We start from the raw sequence: 20,278 nt of genomic DNA on the forward strand, positions 1-20,278 counted from the left end.
TTATGAGATCGGTGAAAGCCTGTTTTCCTCCCCTAACAGATTTCCCAGCACTGGTGGAAAGAGGAAAACCAGAGAGGAGGAAGGCGAGTTCAGAGGCAAGCGTGTTCCTGACAAGATAGAGAGCCTAAGGGTGAGAAGCCCCCAAACAGCCTGAGGTTTGTGGCTCTGAGAGAACAAGGGAGGTGCCAGAGTTCACCCCATGGTCTGGCATGGCCTGGGTTCAGAAACGAGAACTATCCACATGTGGTGTTCAGACGAGTAAGTCTTGAGCAACTTCTCCAAATTACTCCAGCTGCAGAAGAGAAGGCCCCACTCTCCTCTTTGAAGTTAGACACAACCTCAGTTTCCTCATCTATAAAGTGGGAATGATAATGGATGGCCCTAAGAATTAAAGTAAGATTATATGGACAAAAGCCCTTTCAAACTGTCAAGCATTAAATGGACATAAAGGATTATTATTGGACTTTTAAAAAGCATATACACGCATGCAATTCAACCTAGCAAAGAGGAGCATACACTTTTTTTTTTTTAGCTATTTCATAAAGCGTCTCTCTGCAGCAGAATGAGACACCCCCTGAAATGGCCTTGCTGCTTTTGATGAACTGATTCACTCTTCTCCATGGGTTTCTTGAGGTTTGGGATGATTTTCTTCTCTGTCAGAAGCAAGGGTTTGCTCGGTCAGTTCCACGTGTGCATATTATGATATATACATGGATGTTTTTACACACTGAAATCTTGGTACCCAGGACCCATTGAAGATGATAGGGAGACCCTGTTTCTGTGGCCAGCCGCGCTGGATTAGGTTTTGCAGCCCCAGGCATGAAAAAGATTATGGTGCTCACTTAACCCCCTCTTTTAAAAAAAAATAGAAATAATATTAAACCACAAAATACGGCCAACACAGTTCTAATTTTTACCATTGTAAGTATATCGGTACTTTTCTGAAACGTCCAATTAAAAAAACATTTGTTTTTTGGTGCCCCTACCTGCGCTAACTACACTGAGTCATCCTCAGACACGAAAACAGGAAACCCAGAAAGGCTAAATTGGGCCAGCAGGTGTCTGGGTCTTGGGTTCCCTCCAACCCCGGCGATCAGCACGCAAAAGAGACCCGCGCGACCAAGCCAAGCCAGAACACTTGGTCCAGGAGTCGATCAAAGGCTACTACAATGGGGGTCTAATTCAAGATCCCAAGATGAACCCGGGACACGCTCGGGGAAGCTCGGGCAGCGAGGACGACGCAGTGTCCTTAGAGAGGCGACAGCAGGCAGCGCGAGCTCTGCAGTCGTCAACCAGCCTGCGCCAGCCTGGGGACCTCGCGGCGGGGTCTCCAGGAAGGCCCACCCAGGGGGCTTGGCTAAACAGAGGCTGGGGGCAGGTGGGGAGGGGGCGGGACCGGACCTAGAGGGCGCAGCAAGGCGGCAGGAGAAAACAGAGGGCTGGGAGAGCCGGGGCGGGGAGAGCCGGGGCGGGGAGAGCCGGGGCGGGCCAGCCCTGGGCAGAGGCGGGGAGAAGGCCGGCAGGCGGAGCCGGCGGTGAGGCTGGGGCCTCGTTAGGAATCCGGAGCTTGTGAGTAGCAGGCCGCGGAGCAGGGGGCGGGTGCAGGGCAGAGGGAGGGAAGGGGCGGGGCCGGGGGCGGGGCCAAGACCGGGTTGGACTCAAATGGGGGGTGGGGCGGGGGCGGGTACAGGGCAGAGGGAGGGAAGGGGCGGGGACAGGGGCGGGGCCAAGACCGGGTTGGACTCAAATGGGGGGTGGGGCGGGGGCGGGTGCAGGGCAGAGGGAGGGAAGGGGCGGGGACAGGGGCGGGGCCAAGACCGGGTTGGACTCAAATGGGGGGTGGGGCAGGGGGCGGGTACAGGGCAGAGGGAGGGAAGGGGCGGGGACAGGGGCGGGGCCAAGACCGGGTTGGACTCAAATGGGGGGTGGGGCAGGGGGCGGGTACAGGGCAGAGGGAGGGAAGGGGCGGGGACGGGGGCGGGGCCAAGACCGGGTTGGACTCAAATGGGGGGTGGGGCGGGGGCGGGTGCAGGGCAGAGGGAGGGAAGGGGCGGGGACAGGGGCGGGGCCAAGACCGGGTTGGACTCAAATGGGGGGTGGGGCAGGGGGCGGGTACAGGGCAGAGGGAGGGAAGGGGCGGGGACAGGGGCGGGGCCAAGACCGGGTTGGACTCAAATGGGGGGTGGGGCAGGGGGCGGGTACAGGGCAGAGGGAGGGAAGGGGCGGGGCCGGGGGCGGGGCCAAGACTGGGTTGGACCCAAACTCGGGGGGTGGGGCCAAGGCGGGAGCAGGGAGGGAGGGGCCAGGGTCTTGGGGGTGGGGCCAAGACCGGAAGGCGGGTCAGGGGGTGGGGCCAAGGCCGGAGGATCAGGCTCCCGCGGAGACCCGCTGGCCGTGGCAGGTCAGCGGCGCTGCTCTGCGGTCCCCGGCGGCTGCAGGCCCAGTAGGTGCAGGGCCAGGGCGAGCAGGCCGAGGAGCAGCAGCAGGCCGAGCAGCCGCCGCAGCACCGTCCGCGCCGTGGAGCCGCGGGGCCGCCCGGGCCGGGACTGCACGTAACGCTCCACGGCGTCTGCGAAGCTGAACTTGTCCGGCGCGTAGCCGAGCTGAGCGCGCGCCTTGGCGATCTGAAAGGTGTGCGTCACGGCCACGCTGTGCACCTGCGGGGAGAGGCGGGGCAGCCGAGTGCCGGGGCGCCGGGGCGCGGGACTGGGCGGGGGGCGGGGAGGCGTCCTCCGCTCCCTGGCTTTACGGAGACGGAAAAGAATAGGCGGGGGTTGCGTGCCGGCTTCTGCTCCCGCGATGCCCTCGTCTGCCAGGACGTCCCTTCTCTGTCGGTCTCCTTCAGTTTCCTCGAGGGCGCGGTCTCCAGGATGTTTTCTCTGCTCTCCTGAACCAGCCCCGCTGAACCCCACCCTCCTGAGCGCCCCACCTCCGTCCCTAAGAGGCAAGGGCTCCACTCTGCACTCCTCTTCCCCGGCTAGTAGGGTGCCCGGGTTTGGAAAGGCCTTGGCAAGTTCTTAGGATTCCACTAGAAGCAGAACGCCCTGAGAAAAACGCCTCCAGCTCCACTCTGGTCGGACGGGCCCCAGGGTGCAGCCTTCCCGCCTTGATTAAACGCTGCTTTCCTGATTGAGGAAAGCAATTATGCAGAAGTGGTCCTCTGCCCGCGTCTGATCTCTGTTTCCCCGGTTACCCTGCTGCCAGAAGGCCTATAGAATTCGCTGTGGCCGACCTGGGCTAAAGCCTTTTTAGTAATCCTCTGAGATGGTACTACCACCATCTCCGCTGGGCGTATTTGGAAACCGAAGATCAGAGAGGTTAAATGACTTGCCCAGGGCCACACAGTGGAACCCGATTCTAGCCTATGACACTGGAGGGGGGGAGGAGTGGGGCTGTCCATCGGCTTGATTTTCCCTGGGCCCCTGGGTTCAAGCTCCTGGTCTTAGGTGCTTGGGGAGTGGTGGAGGGAGGCTGTAAGGTCAATTCCTGCCTCTTTAAGCTCTAGCAAGTAAATCCAGGGTTTTGGGATGTGCAGAATTAGTGTCATTCCAGCTGAGTTAGGCAATACTCCACAAAATATTTGCAGAGCACCTGTTATGTGGGGATTAGGCTGTGAACTAGATAAGCATGGTCGCTGCAGTGTTCTCAGGTCTCAGGCTTAGATATCACATTTGTGAAACCTCCCAGATTTCCTCAGAGCTGGCTTAGGTGCCCCTTCGGTGCTCTGAAGAGCCTTGTAATTTCCCTTATCACAGTGTGTTGAGCTTCCGATCACTGGGCTGTCTTCCCATTTGGATTGATCTCCTGGGGTTAAAGACTATGTCTTCATCCCTCCATTGTCCAGGACACAGTAGGTACTCAGTAAATGGTAAATGAATGAAAGGCTATTAACTCAAATCAGAGGGCTGGTTGGTGTATCGCAGGTACACCAGCAGAGGGCACCCGAGCCCCAGCTAACTGAGGCTCCTTTACCCTGAGCTGAGCAAGGAAACCCACTAGTTAGACAAGAGGGAGGAGAGCCAGATCACAGCTCAGCTGGACCTTGGCAGCATTTCATAAACTAGAGGCTAGTATCTCTGAACCTGAGATCACTTAAGCCTTAGTTCGAATCCCAGCTCTGCCACTTCCACTTCTTAAGTGAGTGATCACTGGCAGTTTATTTCACCTCTGCCTGTCTCATTTCCTCCTCTGTAAATGGAAAGGAAAACAGTCCAGTGCCCGGCACACAGTCACCACGATTATTATTCTCCCTTCCACTGGCCTGGATGGCTTAAAGGAGAAACCATAGGCAGCTGCGTTTTTCTTCTGTCGCACCTCCTCTTGCACCGGGTTTGGAGTCTGCTGTGGATTACAGTATGATATGACCCTGGACAAGTCACGAATGTCTCTAGTGCCCAATTTCTCATCTGTGACATGGAGATCATAATCTCTTTGCCCTTCCTAACTGAGGAGGCATCAGAGAGAATCAAATGAGAAAGTGGATTGATGTTGCAAAGAATACTCCCTGTTGTTTTACTGTTTACATTCTGTGTTGAAAACATCCTCTCATTTAAACCATCTATACTAAACAAATATATAACTGCATCATGATGACTGAGACTAGTATTCTGCACATAGTTGGTGGTTCATATATGCTTGTTATTCCATGCGCATGCATTGTGAGCCTAGCACACCAAGGTATGTGTGTGTGTGTTGAGAGAAGGCAGGGTTGGTGGGGAGGGGCATGTTCGAAAAAGTGAATGTTCTGGACCCTGACTCTGGGAGCCTCCGGTCTGGCTGGGCAGATAAGCTGCTTATGAATGAAATGACAGTGACAAGGGAGGGACTTGGAGCTGTTGCATTTAGGACCAAGAGAACCCAGCCTGACTAAAAGCCCAGAGGTTAGAATGAGTACAAGGAGCTGGCACCTGATTTGGGCCCACATGGGCGTCTGAGACCTCAGCCAAACATCCAGTCAAGGGCCAAAGGGGTGAGGGGTGGTGGTGGGACTTTTGCACAAAAGGGGCAGGAAGGGTAGTGAGGGGGCTCAGGGCCCAGGGGCGCCCCGAGCAGCCTGCCTGCTTACCTCACTCCGGGTGAGTAGTGGGGGCATGCTGCAGATCGGCCTCAGGATTAGGTGCAGATGCTCCATCAGTATGGCTGTGCAGGGAGAGGAATGGATGGCCACACAGTCATTCGTCCCCGAGGGCCCCAAGGAGGTCCTCGGGGACAAATCAATCGGGGGCATTAGTCACTCTGGTCAGGGAGCCTTCACTTGGCAGAAAAAAAATTTTTTTGTCATCAGATTCCTTTTAACCAGCAAATCTCAGTGCCACTGGGGTGCCTTGTTTGGGTGCGCAGTGTCACCAGTAACTTGTTACTGAGATGAAAGGACTGGCGCTTTTAAATAAATCCAAGCAGTTGGAAAGTTCTCTCTATAGTCATCTCTCTGCCTCTTTCACTCACTTCTATTCCCCTATCTGTGAGCAGGAAAGAAAAAGTTTAGAGCAGTGGTTTGCTGCCCACTGAACCACATTAAAAAATCCTGATGCTTCCCCACCTGCTTTTGGCAGAGGCGAATGTGTATTTCAGTAACTTCCTGCTTGTTTCTACAACACTGTCATGGTGGAGCAGCACTGAGTTATAGTTAGCCCGCTGGGAACGGGGAATTTATAGATAATCTTCTAAAACCATGAGACCCTGTGTTCAGCCTTGCGGCCACGCTGGACCTGGGAAGTCATGCATGTGAGCCCTGGCGGATGGAAGTTTGCGAACTTTCCAAGGAAAGCATCCCAGCCCATCGAAAATACAGACGGATCCAGCTGAGATTTTCCCAGGAACACAGCTGTTTGTGTGACTGGAAGGCCACCGGGCCCCTCAGTCCAGCTGTAAGAGGCAGGCTGAGGGATTCTGGGATGGCAGTGGGGAGGAAAGAGAGGGCAGTGGGCAGGATGTGAGGGAGGGGTGGGACCAGAGACAGGCCTTCAGGGGGAGGAGGGCAGTCTAGGGTGAAGATGGAAGCCCTGCCTGTCCAAAAGCGGCATCAACTTCAAGGTGCCCCCCTCTCCTCCCAACTGGCGTAATGTTTTCCAGCCACGGGGCATGGAGCTGGGTGTGGGCTTTGGAGTGGGCCAAGTTCAGTGGGCATTCTGCCTCTCCCACTTTCTCACTGTGGCTCCTTGGGCATGCTACCACCTCTCTGGGCCCTGTCACCTCATCTGTACTTTGGGCCCAATCACACTCACCCTGCAAGAGAGATAAGGGTTTAAAAAAGTCTGTGACAGGGCAGCGGATGTGGCTTAACTAATAGAGTGCCTGCCTACCATATGGAGGGTTCAGGGTTCTATACCAGGGCCTCCTGACCCGTGTGGTGGGCTGGCCCATGTGCAGTGCTGCCGCACTCAAGGAGTGCTATGTCACACAGGGGCGCCCCGCGTCGGGGAGCCCCACGTGCAAGGAGTGCACCCCACAATGAGAGCTGCCCCACGTGAAAAAAGTGCAGCCTGCCCAGGAGTAGTGCCGCACACACGAAGAGCTGATGCAGCAAGATGATGTAAGGAAAAAAGACACAGTTTTCCAGTGCCACCTGATAATACAAGTGGATGCAGAAGAACACACAGCGAATAGATAGCGAGCAGACAATGTGGGGGAAGGGGAGAGAAATAAAATAAACTTTTTTTTTTTTTTTTAAAGGGCTAGGACAAGGGCAAGGCAAGTGAGGCAAGGAGGGCACAACTTTTGAGGCAGCACTCACTCTCAGGTCGGGTAAGTGCAGGATCGGGCTGGCAGCACTGGCTAGTCCCCGAGAGTGAGCACCTCTTAAAATGGGCAGCCTCAGCTTCACTGACGTCACCCTAGTCCCTGTCCTGCATTTAAAATGAGCTACCATAGGTATACCTGGCAGAGGGAGGGCTTTCAGTACAGACTCTTCTTACCTGTCAGGTAAACCCAGGAAGTAGGCACCTGGATCCAGGGCTGGCTGTACCCCAGCTTCTCAAACTGCAAGAAAACATGGCCTGAGGTGAGGACAGGTCCTCCAGGGGCTGGTGTGGAATGACCACAGGCTCCCTTTATCCTGGGGTACAGAAACATGTCCTGGCCCTCTGCCGCCCACCCAAGTCTATGCCAGGCTCAAAGTGAAATCTGTACCTTGGCCTGGAAATCTCAAGTAGGAAATGAATGCAGGGGGTAGGTTTTAACTTGGAATCACTCGCATATTTTTTTTTATGATTTACGTCTGTCAGCACTAACGACATCCTGAGATCCTGACACAGAATCTGAGTTTTCTAGAATTGACTTTTCTGCTATTGGAGTGAAAAAAAAAATGCATATGAGGGGAGGGTGGTAGAAGTTGGGTGCATGAATGGCACAGGTTGAATGGAGCTGTCACTTGTTGTAGTGGGTCGAATGGTGGTGCCCCAAAAAGGTATGTCTAAGTCCTCACCCTGAAACCTGGGAATGTGACCTTGAGATGAGCTCATCCTGGATTATCGGGTGTGTGTGTGTGTGAAATCCAGTGACGAGGGTCCTTAGAAGAGACAGAAGAGAGACAACAGACACAGAGAAGACCAAGTGATGATGGAGGCAGAGAATGGGGTGATGCAGCTGCAAGCCAAGGAACGCCTGCAGCCACCAGAAGCTGGAAAAGCAAGGCACGGGTTGTCCCCTTGAGCCTTTGGAAGGAGCATAGCCCTGCCGACACCGTGGTTTCTGACTTCTGGTCTCTAGAACTGCGAGACAATACATTCCTGTGGTTTTAAGTCACTGAGTGAGTTTGTGGTAATTTGTATGGCAGCCATGGGAATGTAATATACTCATATAAAAGCTCTCTGGATCAAAAAGACAGAGTAGAAAATGTTGGTGAGGTGGTGGAGAAACTGGAACTCTCCCTAAGCTGCTGGTGGGGTATAAGACGGTGCAGCTGCTTTGTACAACAGCCTGGCAGTTCCTCCAGTAGTTCAACGCAGAGTTCCCATATGCCCAGCAATTCCACTCCTAGGTATGTACCCAAGAGCAATGAAAACATATGTCCACACACATGTACATGTTCATAAAAGCCAGAAAAGTGAAAAACTCAAATGCCCATCGGCTGATCAATGGGTAAACAAAATGTGGTATAGGCACGAATGGAATATTTTTTAGAATTATAAAGGAATGAAGTGCTGATCTGAGATCTGCTACAAATGGATGAAGCTGGAAAATGTGCCAAGCAAAAGAAGTCAGTCACAGAAGGAAACATGATTCCATCCATGCGAAATGTCCAGAAGACGCAAATCTAGAGCTAGCTGGGGGCTGGGGGGCAGGGGACAAAAGGGCAGTGGCTGCTAACGGGTAATGAAAACGTTCTGAAATTGACATGGCATCGCTTGCACCAACTCTGGGACTACACTAAAAACCACTGAATTGTATACTTTAAAATGGTGAATTGTATGGAATGTAAATTATATCTCAATAAGGCTGAAAATAAAACCTGCCTGGGGGTGCCGGAGCTGGGGAGAAAAGGCAAGTGCTTTGTGGGCGTGGGGCAGCCTGGCGTCTTGCTGTGGTTTTGAGGGGCAGCGCCGAGGGGTTGATGAAGGAAGGCCTCTTGGCCCCAAGGGCTCTGGTCTACCCCTTCCAAGCGGGCCCAGGAGTCCGCGGGCTGCTGGGTGCAGTGGCGAGAGTTCTCAGGGGGGCTGCGCTGTCGGAGGCCCCCAGGGCCTGGCACCTCTGGGCTTTGTCTACTTTATACCTCCCTCCTTCAAAGCCTCAACACACAGGACGGGGGTCACATATGAAAAACATGACAGGGCTAGAAGTCAACACAAATCTGGAAGCGGCCTGGGAGGGAACTATGGCAAACGGGGTGCATGTGTCTCCCCCAAAGGGGCAGCTGCGCCTCAGCTCCAGCCAGTCCCAGTGTTGCCCAGTGGACACTGTGGCCTGAGGTGGTTTTTAGAGAGAAGCCACACAGTCTTGTTAAATGTGAATTCTTCTGATCGTTTGCCATAGGAAAGGATGACAGGGAGAGGAGACAAGGGGTCCCCGAATGCTCACTTGGGGGCAGGGCAGGGGGCCGGGGCACCTACCAGTGGGGCCATCCACTCGAAGAGGTTGACGCTCTCCCCGTCGTTGATGTAGTAGGCCTGCCCGCTCTGCGGGGGACACAGGGGTGGCAGTCAGGTGCCCACCCTCCAGGTTGGCCCCAGCCTTTCGGAAGGTGCCCTGTAGGGGCTCCACCCGCTCCTGGGCAGCCATGGAGAACCAGTGGCCAGTGGCCGGACCCCAGGCCTGGGGACAGGCATTCATGGATTGGAGCCCCTGGCTGGGGGTCTCGGGGCATTTCCCTTTGAATTCTGGTGCCACCACACTGACTGGCTCGATGGGGTCACTTAACCTCCCTGTGCCTCAGTTTCTTCATCTGACAAATGAGGGGATAGTGATGGGGTCTTGGGCTGCTGTGGAGAGGAATGGGATCACAGACGTAAGATGCTCAGCTTTTGGTGGCTGTCCTTAGGGGATCAACCCCGCCCACCTCAGAGGGCCACTATGAGGGTCTAATGAGGTTCAGTGGACACCCCCACCCTGCTGCCCCCAGGCCAAGGGCCCCACTGGCCGTCTTAATACAGGAACGGGGGAGAAGGGCTGTGTGTGAGCCAGGACACCCTGAGGGATGGGAAGGCTGGGCGCCCTGCCTGCTCTGCCTGTCGCCCGCAGGGCGGCCACAGGGGACTCACCGCCACGTAGCCCTTGGCCTCTGTGAGGGCCTCGGCTGCCAGCACATGCGCCTGCACCAGATTAAGCACGTGGACCCAGTTCATCCGCATCCCGCGGTCCCCAAAGCGGAACAGGAACAGCCTCTTCTGGATGCGGCTCTGGGGCGAGAAGCATGGGCCGTGCCTGGAGTGGCTTTAAATTCCAGCCAATAAACAGGCCAGACCCCTCTCCCCGCGACCCCAGACGCGCGTATCCAGTGCCCTCTGCAGCCACGCGGTTGTCTAGTTCCATCGTACGCAGACCGTGTCCTGGAGAGGTCCCTCTCCCAGTCGTGCCTCCCACGGTTGGCCCTCAACGGCTCGGGCCAGGGACGTGGGAGCCACTTGTAACTCCCTTCTCTCATGTGTCACGTCTCACCCACCTGCCAATCGTGTTAGCTCAACTATTAAGATCTATTCAGAAAGTGACCCTGATGACACCCTCATCTCTTGCCTGGATACCACACTAGCCCCCTAACTGGACCCCTGCGTCCACCCCCAGCCCCCCGCCTTTACCCCCCAGTTTGTTCCCTACACACAGCTGGAGGGGCCCTCTTAAATCCTAGGGCACAGCATGTCTCCCCGTGGCTCGGCATCTGCCAGGGGCGCCCCTCCTGCCGGGGTGAAGCAGTGGCCCCCTGGACCGCCCTGCGCTGGCCCCAATCGCTCTGACCTCATCTACTAATGCCCCGTGCAGGCTCTGTTCCCAGAACATATCCGCATATCCCCATTGCAGGGCTTTGGACTAGCTGCTCCCTTTGGAAGGTTCTTTCTCCAAATGCCAAGCGGGATGCACTTTCAAGTTGGTGCTCAAAGGTCACCTCCCGGCACTCTCAAATCCCTCAACCCTCATCATTTTTTCTTTTTTTCAGAGCACCTGGCACCTTTGCACACACTTTCTAATTTATGTTCATTTCTCTTCCCTATTGATAAACCTTTGTTTTTTAAAATGCACTTTACGCCTATTTTTTGTGACAATAGACACTCCACAAGAGCAGAAATCACTGTCTTATTCGCTGATCTATCTCTAAAACCTAGGGTAGTACAAGGCATATAGTAGGAGCTCAATAAATATTTGCTAAACAAATAAATGAACGAATGGCTCTACCCCACATTCCCTGAGTACTCCATTAACTTGGAAAAAAAAAGACATAAAGCCCCAGCAGAGGAAGGTTTGAAACTGCAGGCCGGAAAGTCCATCCTCTGGGAGTCCACGGCTCCCCACAGCGCACACCCCTGCCCTCCCCACACTGGTCCCCGTGTACTTGTCCTCCTAGGTCCATCCACATGAGCCTCTTGCTGCTTCCTAAACCCAACCACGACCTTTCTCATTTCCAGGTGTTTGCCCAAGCTGCCCCCTTGACGTGGACTACTTTCGCTCTACTACCTGTTCCCTTGGTTAATCCCTTCTTCTCTTTCAGCACCAGTATCCCCTCCTCCAGGAAGTCCTCCCAGGCCTCCCCTGCCAGGCCCTCTTCGGTGCTCCCTCCTCCTGTGCATCCCTCCTCACAGCCTGACCACATGGAACCTGTGGCTGTGGTGGTTACCACCTGGTCAGGCCAGGAGAGTTTGGGGACAGGGTCTGGCACCCCTGGCACCCAGCTCTCTCTAAAGGGAGGCTTTCTGCTTTAGGACGCTTGTGCTGGCCACAGGAACTGAGCCATCCAGCCTCAGGAAGCACACGTTAGAGTGGGGGCGACCGGCTCCCTTGTGCCTCTTTGGGGTCACAGCTCTATGTCTCCCGACCTGTGCCTGGGCCTGGCTGACACACATGGACAGTTCTGCTCCTGGTGTGCTAAGTCTTAGGCCTGGCCTTGGCAATTGTCTGGTGGGCCTGAGGGGTCCATGGACAGGCAAGGGATAGGGAGCATCTCTCAGAACTAGGGGTCCCGAGCACCCGTGGGCCGGGCTCCTCCGCTGCCCTCGTAGGCTGGGGTGACGTACCGCCACCCGGGGCAGGTGCCTCTGCTCGTCGGGGCCGTAGATCCCTGGGGGCCGTAGCACACACGTCCGCAGAGTGCCTCCTCCTAGGACAAACGGGAGGGCGGTCAGGGGCCAGGGAGCGGCCGACCTGCAGGGAGAGGGAGAGGAAGGCTGCCCATACTCCCTGGTCCTTGGGGTTTCCTCATTCAGTGAGTTACTCTCTCAATCAGTTGTCATTCAACAAACACTATTCAGAATCCCCCCCTCCTCGGGATGGATGCTGGGAAGAATCCAAGGATGACAAGAAATGGTCCCCGTCCCCAGGATGCTCACAGACTAGTAGTAGAGGTGAAACTGCATGGCCCATGAGAGTTTATCAAGCATTTCAACTTCCAGGAGACCTACTGTGCCCATTTAACAGATGCACACAGGCACACATGTCCTCATGCCAATGGCTCTAGTTCTTTCCTTTTCTGGTTGTCAGTTAGATAATAACCATGACCACTCTCAAAGAGGTCCTAGTATGTTCCTGGAGCCCTGGTAAACCAGGATTTTTTCCCTCAAAACAACTCTCTGAGGTGGGAGCTGTTACTATGCCTGTTTAATGGATCAAAGAACCAAGGTTCAGAGAAGGGATGTGACCTGCCTGAGGTCACTCAGCTCAGCTGGAGCTGAGATGGGCAACCAAAGCTGTGCCCCTCCCCTAATTGCCCTGCTTCTGGGCGAGACAACATTTACAAGTAGATCCTGTCTGGCAGCTCTCTCGCCTTGGTCTCACCTGTAAAATGGGTAAGTGGTGGGAGCTGTTATACTTTCCAGACAATTAATGGAGAAAGGAAAAGACCAGAGCACAAAAAGTCTCAGCTCCTAGCTCTCACTGCTTTATCCCTCAGGGCTCCCCAGACCACTGCACAGCTTGGTCCAGCGTTTCCCACATTCTCCACTGAGGAGCCCCCAATGATAGAAGCAGGTGAACATGTCTCCCCTGAGGAAATCTGGGGTACACATCTTTGTCATTTTTTGTCTTATGAATGCCTACAACATTTTTGGTTTCCCCCAAGAATCCATTTGTGCTTATTTTAAGATTTTTAAAAAGGTCAAAAATAGCTGATTTTGAACATTAATTGATTCCCCCCGACCCCAAAACCTTAAATGACACATGCCTCTGTGAGGGTGTTCCACTCTCCCGGGGCTCAAGCTCCCCGAGGGGCTGTATCCAGTCTGGGAAGCTGAGAGCGGACCACCTCTGGGACTAGCAACCCGCCCTCCTTTGGGGAACCCCCTCTCCTGCACGAGGTCTTAGGGGGACTGTCTCAAGATGCCCCACCTCCCCAGGGGAAGAGGTGGCCACGGGACCAGCTAGGTCCCCCAGAAAATGTGACTCTTAATGTCACTGACACTAAAATCCTAGAAGCAGATTCACCCCGAAGAGATGGAGGGTCACCTCCTGCCACCCAGGTCCCGGAGCTGCCCCAGACCCTGCCCTTGCTAAGCCCCAGTGGAAGCGATCCCAATTCCCTCCAATATAAGTTCCTGTTTCCCTTAAATTAGCCAGGGCTGGCGCCTCTGGGTCACCGCCAGGCACCGTGGCTGCTGCATCCTCCCACACCCTCGCTTTACAGCTGCCGAGGTCAGTAGGGTGGGTTGATTGGTAGCCCCCATAGCTAGGGCCAACATCTCGGCATCTGTCACGGTGACCTCTTTTGGGAAGGTCTTTGCAGATGTGATTAAGTGAAGGATCTGGAGATAAGCACAATCTGGATTATCTGGGTGAGCCCTAAATCCAGTGACAAATGTCCTTATCTGAGACACATGGAGCAGAGCCAGAGAAGAGAAGGTCATGTGAAGGCTGAAACAGAGATGGGTGCCAGGTGGCCGCAGGTGAAGCCAAACGAGGTAAGGATGGCTTCTCCCCCAAGCCTGCAGAGAGCCCGGCCCTGCTGACCACTTGGTTCTGGTCCCCAGAACCACAAGAGAATAAATGTCATTTTTTATGCCACCCAAATTGTGCTGCTCTGTTGCGGCAGCCCCCAGAAATCAACGTGCCCAGGGACGGGAGTGACGTAACCGCACTCGCTCTCTGCGACAGGGACCCTGCCCCTCCCCGCCGGGTTAGAGGGCGAGTCTCAGGGATCCGCAGGGCAGCAGCGAGGAGAAATCACCCTGGGTGACCGGTCCTGGCAGGCAGGTATCAGGTGAGCTTTTCTGTCAACACCTGCAGCTAATTTTAAACTCTGGGTCACCCGGGCCTGGGTCCGGGGAGGTCGGGTTGCAGGTGTCCCTGGCCAGCGGGGCACCGGGCAGCCACATCACGGAGGGGCCGGGCACAGGGTATCTGTGACTCTCCTGACCATGGAAAGCCGGGGACGCTCGTATAAATAATTCTTGGCCGGAGGATTAGGTGTCCGGCATGGAGGCTGCCAGTCCACCAGGGAGGCCCTGGGTGGAAGGAGAACTCAACTGCACAGAACCCCTGGGAACACAGTGGACGTTCCCGCTGAGATCGGGGGTGAGGCCTGGTGGGGCAGGGGTGGGGGGCAGGATTTGTACAGCAGAGCCCGTTCTCAGAGGCCATGGGGTAGCCCAGTGATTAGGCCCCAGGCCCCGGTGGGAGACCCCTGGGGCTCCAATCCCTCCTCTATCACCTAATAGCTGTGTGGCCTTGAAACAAGCTGGTTAACCATGCCGGGCTCCAGTTTTCTCTCCTGGAAATGGGGGATTATAATTTCAAGCATCAAACCCATTGGCTCCTGAGTTTAGATGATTTAGATGGTGAGGGAAACCGAGTGTTCTTATTCTTTTCAGTTTCAGAAAGGTAGTTGTGCTAATTTGCACTTGGTGAACGCCAACTGTTCATATCCCCTTATCACGTCTCTAAAATCAGAGGAGGCAGGACAGTAAGGCAGATTGTTCTGGAAAGTTATTGAGGGTTAAGTATCAGGGCCCCTAAAATAGGATCTGCTCCTGTGTGGCAGGAGAGAGAGCTGGGCTTGGGTAACTCTTGGAGCCTCAATCTTCTTGGCTGTAGAAGGGGCGACAGTGACTGTTCTTGGACCCCAGCCCATGGGGCCTGCCTTTTTCCTGGCTGTACCCCTGGCAGGGAGGCTGGCACACAGCAGGTGCTCAGAATTGGTTGAGCGATGAGTAACCCAGGGAATTGGCCTCTGGAGGGAGTTCAGGCCTCAGAACGTATCAAGAAGCTAGAGTCACACCTCTGCGTCAGGGGAGGCCCCAGCCTTGTCACTCTCAGTGGCAGGGAGATCTGGGGTGGGCGGGGTCCCGGAAGACTCACCGGGGAGAGATGTTCCATTGGCTGTGAGGATCAACTGGTCGGCGATGGCTTTCGTTCGGGAGTAGTGGTCCATGTGCTGTCAGGAGGACAGGGAGAACAGAGTCACCAGGCAGGGCCAGTGACCCTGCTGGCAAAGCCGGCCTGGCCCCAGGACCGCACCTTTGCTTCAGCCCACGCCAGGGCTGGATTCTGGGGACGTCCCCTGGGGTACGGCCAAGGACTGAGTGCCACTGCCCCTCTTCCCCTTGGAAGGAGGACCGTGTGTCTCCTCCAAGAGCTACGGGAACAGGGGAGCACTGGGCTGAGAGCAGTTAATAACGGCCAGGGGCTCCTTGGCCCAGGGAGGTTCCTGCCAGCCCCAGACACCTGCCCTGCCACGCTGATGCTGGACATGTGCTGGATGAATTATTTATAGGTGGGCCTTTAGTGTTCATGTGGCCTTTCTCCCTATGTTATCTCATTTCCTGCTCTCTACAACTCCATGGGACGGTGTTATGCCCAGATGAAGAAACCGAGATTCAGAGTGGTTAAGTGAATTGCTCAGGATCACACAGATAAAAAGTCACTGGCTGGGGATCAGGGCAGGACCTGTCTGATTCCAAAGCCCCTACTGGAATGACCAGCTAAAATAGAGGACTAGTACCACCCAGTTTTGGTGGACTAGGTGGTATTAGTCCTCCCAGTTTTGTGGAATCCTTCCACCTGGAATTCACCCTGCATTGTGGGGTTGCCCACACTTCTGGTTCCACCCATCCGTACCCTTTGGGCTGCGATCCCAGGCCCTTGGCCCCACCCACCTCCCCCAGAAGCTGGGTACCTTCTCCAGTGGGAAATATGGCACGGAGTCCTCGTCACCCTGCTCGATGGGCTGACCGCCGAAGGCCACGTTGACGGTGCTGGTGTAGACGAGCCTCGGAACCCGCCGGCGGACGCAGGCTGCAGGGACGGGCGCACTCAGCACCACACGCGCGCACACGAGCAAGCGCATGCGCGGGCTGTGTGCGAGCAGGGGCTGAGGAGGTGCCACAGGGGCACCCAGTCTCCGTGGACACACAGACCAGCCCCCGGGACCCTCCCGGAATCCGGAGCTGTTCAGAAGGGAAGCGCCTCCTTCCCCGCTCCTTGGCCCCTGGAGGCCAGGCCGGCTCATTCTTCCTTCTGAGCACGGCGGTGGCCCTTAAGCTGCCTTGCCAAGGACAGGTCACAACTCAGTGGGAACCCAGGAAAAAAGACACTCTTGAACCAGAGAGGAAAACAGAACGCAAGAGAAGGCAGGACATGCTCAGAGCACCCAGTAGGCCCTCTTTTTTTTGGCCCTTCAGCAAGTTTTCTTACTCCCAAATACCTAAGCCCTGAGTCCAAATTCGGCTCCTCCTGTCCCCAGACACTCTGGTGGCACGTGGGTGACCACGCTGACCCACTCCCTGCAGGGTCTTGGGCAGGCCTGCAGTTCAGGAAGGCTGTGCTGGTCGCCAGGCCCTCTGCTGGGGAGGGGGTGGGGGGCAGGGTTCTGCCTCCCCCCCCATACTTGCCCCCCGGAGCTGGGCAGGAGAGGGTGGAGAGGGAGAAACACACAGCAGGTCAAGGTCACACTCAGCTCTGAGCACATACCAGCGATCACTAGTCTCGTGCCTCCAACATTTATAGACTCGATCTGCTCTTTCTGTAGCTAAAAGACAAGATGCAGATGGGGAAGTTGCGATGGTGCCGCCTGCCTTGTTGCCGAGGCTGGGCAGGGGCTGCAGAAGGTCCTGCTCAGAGGCAGGGACCCTGAGAGGCTGGCGGGGCTGTGCGGAGCCCTGGGCGCGGGGGGCCCAGCTCGGCCACCACCTCCCCAGGTGATCAGGTGATCCCTCACCCCTGGCCCTCCGTTCCCTCTTCTACAAATTGAGGGCAAACCTTAAATGGTTAACGGGATTTAATCAGACCCACGGGAACGGCCCCGTACAGTGCTTGGCCCAGAAAAGGGACTCAAAGCATCGTGTGGCTTGTTCTTCCAATCTTGAAGTCTCCGTTTCTTTGTCTGTAAAATGGACAGAGTAATACTGCCCATGCCTTCGTGAGGGCATCAAGGAGTGAAAAACAAAACAACCAGGCTCCAGGGAGGGCTTCCTGCATGCCGGGGGTCCCCATCTCATTTAATTCTCACAACAACCCGATGGGCGGCCCCTCTGTTTACTCTTTCTTTTGAGGTACTGAGGCTGGGGGTTGAACCTGGGACCTAGTAGGGGGAAGTCAGTGTTCAACCGCTTGTGCTGCATCCGCTTCCCTCTCTGTTTACTTTTAAACTATATCCTTATTGTGGTTGTTTTTGTTTACTAGGTAATACAATCCTAAGGTCACAAAGAATTCAGGCCAGAAAAAATAGTGAAAACAAGCTTCCCCCACTTTTGATCCCAAATCTTCCTTTTCCATCCAGAGGCAACCATAGTTGTCAGTTTCTCGTGTTTCCTTCTAGAGATAATCAATACGTATTAACATCAGCACATAGGCATATGTGAGCATATAAATAAACATAAACATTTACCCTAGCTTTTTTTTTTTCCTTAAAAAAAAAAAAACCCAACAGGAGATACCACTGTTCTGTACTTGGGAAATTGTTCTCCATCAGCACATAGTGAGTTATCTCATTCTTTTGAATGACTTCATGGAATTTCACTGGTTGAATACATCGGCATTGATTTAAATTGTCCCCAGCTGATGAGTATTTAGGTTATTTCCTTGTCTTTTGTGATGAAAAGCAATGCTGTAAATATACACAGAGGGAGTGCAATTTCTGGTCAAAGGGTACATGTATGTTTACAGTTTTGATAGCTGCTGTCACACTGCAGTCTGAAGGGTTTCTGAGGTAAGTACTTGTAATGTCTTTGCTTTATGGGTGAGGAAACTGAGGCCCAGAAAGGGTATGTTAACTTGCCCTAGATCATGGAGCTGGGATGAAGGACACAAATGCAGGTTTGGGAGTAGCGCAAACTACATGGTGAAGGGGAAGTTGGAGGGCTGGGGTGAGCAGAGCCAGGATTTGAACCTGACTCTAACACCAGGTACTGCACCTGACAGGCTTACCTTTTCAGCACCAGACATTCCATAGGAGGCCACATGGAAGACACAGTCCACCCCTTCAAAAGCGCGATAGAGGGCATCTTCATCTCGGACATCGGCCTGAAAGAGAGGGGGGGCTCCCAGATCTGGCCCCTGGATCCCACCAGGCCAGCATCTTGTAGGATCAGAAAAGGTTGGTGGGGCAGGACTTGCCGTACAGCAGCATCGTCATCCCTGGCCACCACTTACCCGGCTCCCTACATCACAGGGACTGGGCCAGGCATTCCACGTGCCCTACCTCGTGCCTCCCCACGAGACCCTCGTGATGCAGGCACTATCATTTCCCCCTTGCTGAGGCTCAGAGGTGTGGTGCCTCATGGGAAGTACCGGAGCTATCGGAGTCAGAGCGCAAGTGGCTGGACTCAGCCTGTGCTCTGGGACAGCGCACAACAGGTGTGACGTCAGAGACCCCGTCTCCCCATTCCCGCCAGCTGGGATGCTCCCCCGGTCCCCCGTGGCCCCTGTCTCTGCACCTGGATAAACTCGGTCCCTGGAGACAGCTCCCACTGGGGTCTGCGGATGTCCAGCAGGATGACGGAGGCGCCGTTCTTGGCCAGGCTGGAACCCAGGTTAAAGCCCAGGTAGCCTCCTCCTCCGGTCACCAGAACCTTCTGCCCGGCAGCCTGAGCGGGTTTGGCCTGAGTCTTCGGCTGGGGTGCTGGGGCTGGGGCTGTCATTGGCGCATTGGCTTTGGGCCCAGTCCCTGGCCCTGGTACCGGCCCAGGTAATGGTGCAGTTCCTGGCCCAAGCGCCAGACCTGGTCTGGACCCTGGAACCACACTAGGGCCTGGTATCGTTGTGGGACCTGGCCCAGGTCCTGAAACTGTGCCACGCCCAGGCCCAGGCTCCGGAGCCATACCAGTCCCTACACCACCACTGGGTCCTGGCCCAGGTCCCAGAACCTCACTAGGCCCCTGCCCAGGTCCCAGAACAATGCCAGGCCCCAGCCCAGGCCCTGGAACCGTACCAGACCCTGAAACAGCACTGGGCTGCGGCCCAGGTCTCGAAACTGCACCAGGCCCCAGCATGGATTCCGGCACCGTGTCAGGTCCCACTCTGGGTCCAGGCCCAGACCCTAAACCAGACCCCAGACCTGAGAGCCCCCCCCAGGCCTGGCAGACCGGGCAGCTCTTCTCGCCCTGGCCTGCAGCTTTGCAGGCCTCTGAGGAGGAGCCTGCAGGGGTGGGCTTCATCCTCTACTGCTCCAGTGGGGTCTGAGTCTGTCTACCTGTGGGGCAAAATCAAAGAAAGAACATTCTAGAGTTGCCTCATGTTACATGGATTATCAGACCCCCAGGGACTGAGGGGGAACCCCAGGTGGGAATTAGAGGCCCTCTGAGTTCCCAGGGAATCCATCCCATTCGGAATTCGAGAACTTCCAAGATGGCTCCTTTAGTTCTGGGCCATGGGGTCTCCATCAGAGAGAGTCAGAGACAAGGCAGCCAAGCCCTGATTTTACAGGTGGGGAAACCGAGGCCCAAGTTACATTGCATGGCTGAGTCTCACACAAACATTCCTGACTTCCCTCCTGGTCCCTTAAAATCCCAGTTCCCATGTGGGCCCAAAGAAAGACAAATCAGATGATGCTAAGGGGGACCCCAATAGACTGGAAGCGTGTTCTTGAACACAGGGACTCTCGGCTCTCACCGAAGGGGAAACTGATGCCTAGCGGGCAAGGGAATCTGCTCTCTGACTAGGAGATAGGGAGGGCAACTAAGTACTGAGAGCCTACTGTGTGCTGGGACATAGAGGCAGGCAAGTCTTCGCCCGCGTGGCACATAGTAGGTGCTTGGCAATACTGGCTGCATAAAAGAATAGGTGTCTGCTGAGTGGCTGAGTGGTTGACTGATGAGCCTCAGAGTTGTTGCTGGTGGTGGCAATAGGGCAGGGACACTGTCAGCTAGAGGGACAGTATCTTTTAGTGCTCTCTGTCATTGGCCTGCTCTCCAAAGTTCTGGGTGAAGAAGATAGTCTCAGCCTGTACAAGCATTGGCACCCATGGGATTGGGGGGGGGGCATCCCAAGTCAGACACATCACAGGGGCACGGGTCTAATGCCCCATAGAGGACAGGTTCCAGCTTCACAGAGGAGGCCTCCCCTACTTAGGCCCAAAGGACCTGGGGAAGGGTCTGTAGGTTTGGAGTTGTCTTTATACCTTAAGGGGAAGCTTTTTGTGACAAAGGTACATTTGCTGGGGTGTGCCCCTGAATATGGTCCTTCAAACCTCACTGCACCTCAGTGTTCCCAG

General features: G+C 55.3%; 1 protein-coding gene across 1 annotated transcript; it reads right to left on the reverse strand.

Moving 5' to 3' along the window:
- Window positions 1-2,402: 2,402 nt before the first annotated feature.
- On the reverse strand, window positions 2,403-19,223 carry SDR42E2 (short chain dehydrogenase/reductase family 42E, member 2). Its single transcript, XM_012524430.2, has 12 exons — window positions 19,169-19,223; window positions 18,504-18,688; window positions 17,995-18,090; window positions 16,540-16,597; window positions 15,746-15,864; window positions 14,929-15,004; window positions 11,658-11,740; window positions 9,696-9,833; window positions 9,048-9,113; window positions 6,915-6,978; window positions 5,066-5,139; window positions 2,403-2,657 (listed from the first exon to the last, which is right to left on the reverse strand). The coding sequence occupies exons 1-12, from the start codon at window positions 19,221-19,223 to the stop codon at window positions 2,403-2,405; spliced, it is 1,269 nt and encodes a 422-aa protein (XP_012379884.2).
- Between the last annotated feature and the right edge of the window lie 1,055 nt (window positions 19,224-20,278).

This window comes from Dasypus novemcinctus, chromosome 23 (assembly GCF_030445035.2).
Source record: "Dasypus novemcinctus isolate mDasNov1 chromosome 23, mDasNov1.1.hap2, whole genome shotgun sequence".
Classification (NCBI taxonomy): Eukaryota; Metazoa; Chordata; class Mammalia; order Cingulata; family Dasypodidae; genus Dasypus; species Dasypus novemcinctus.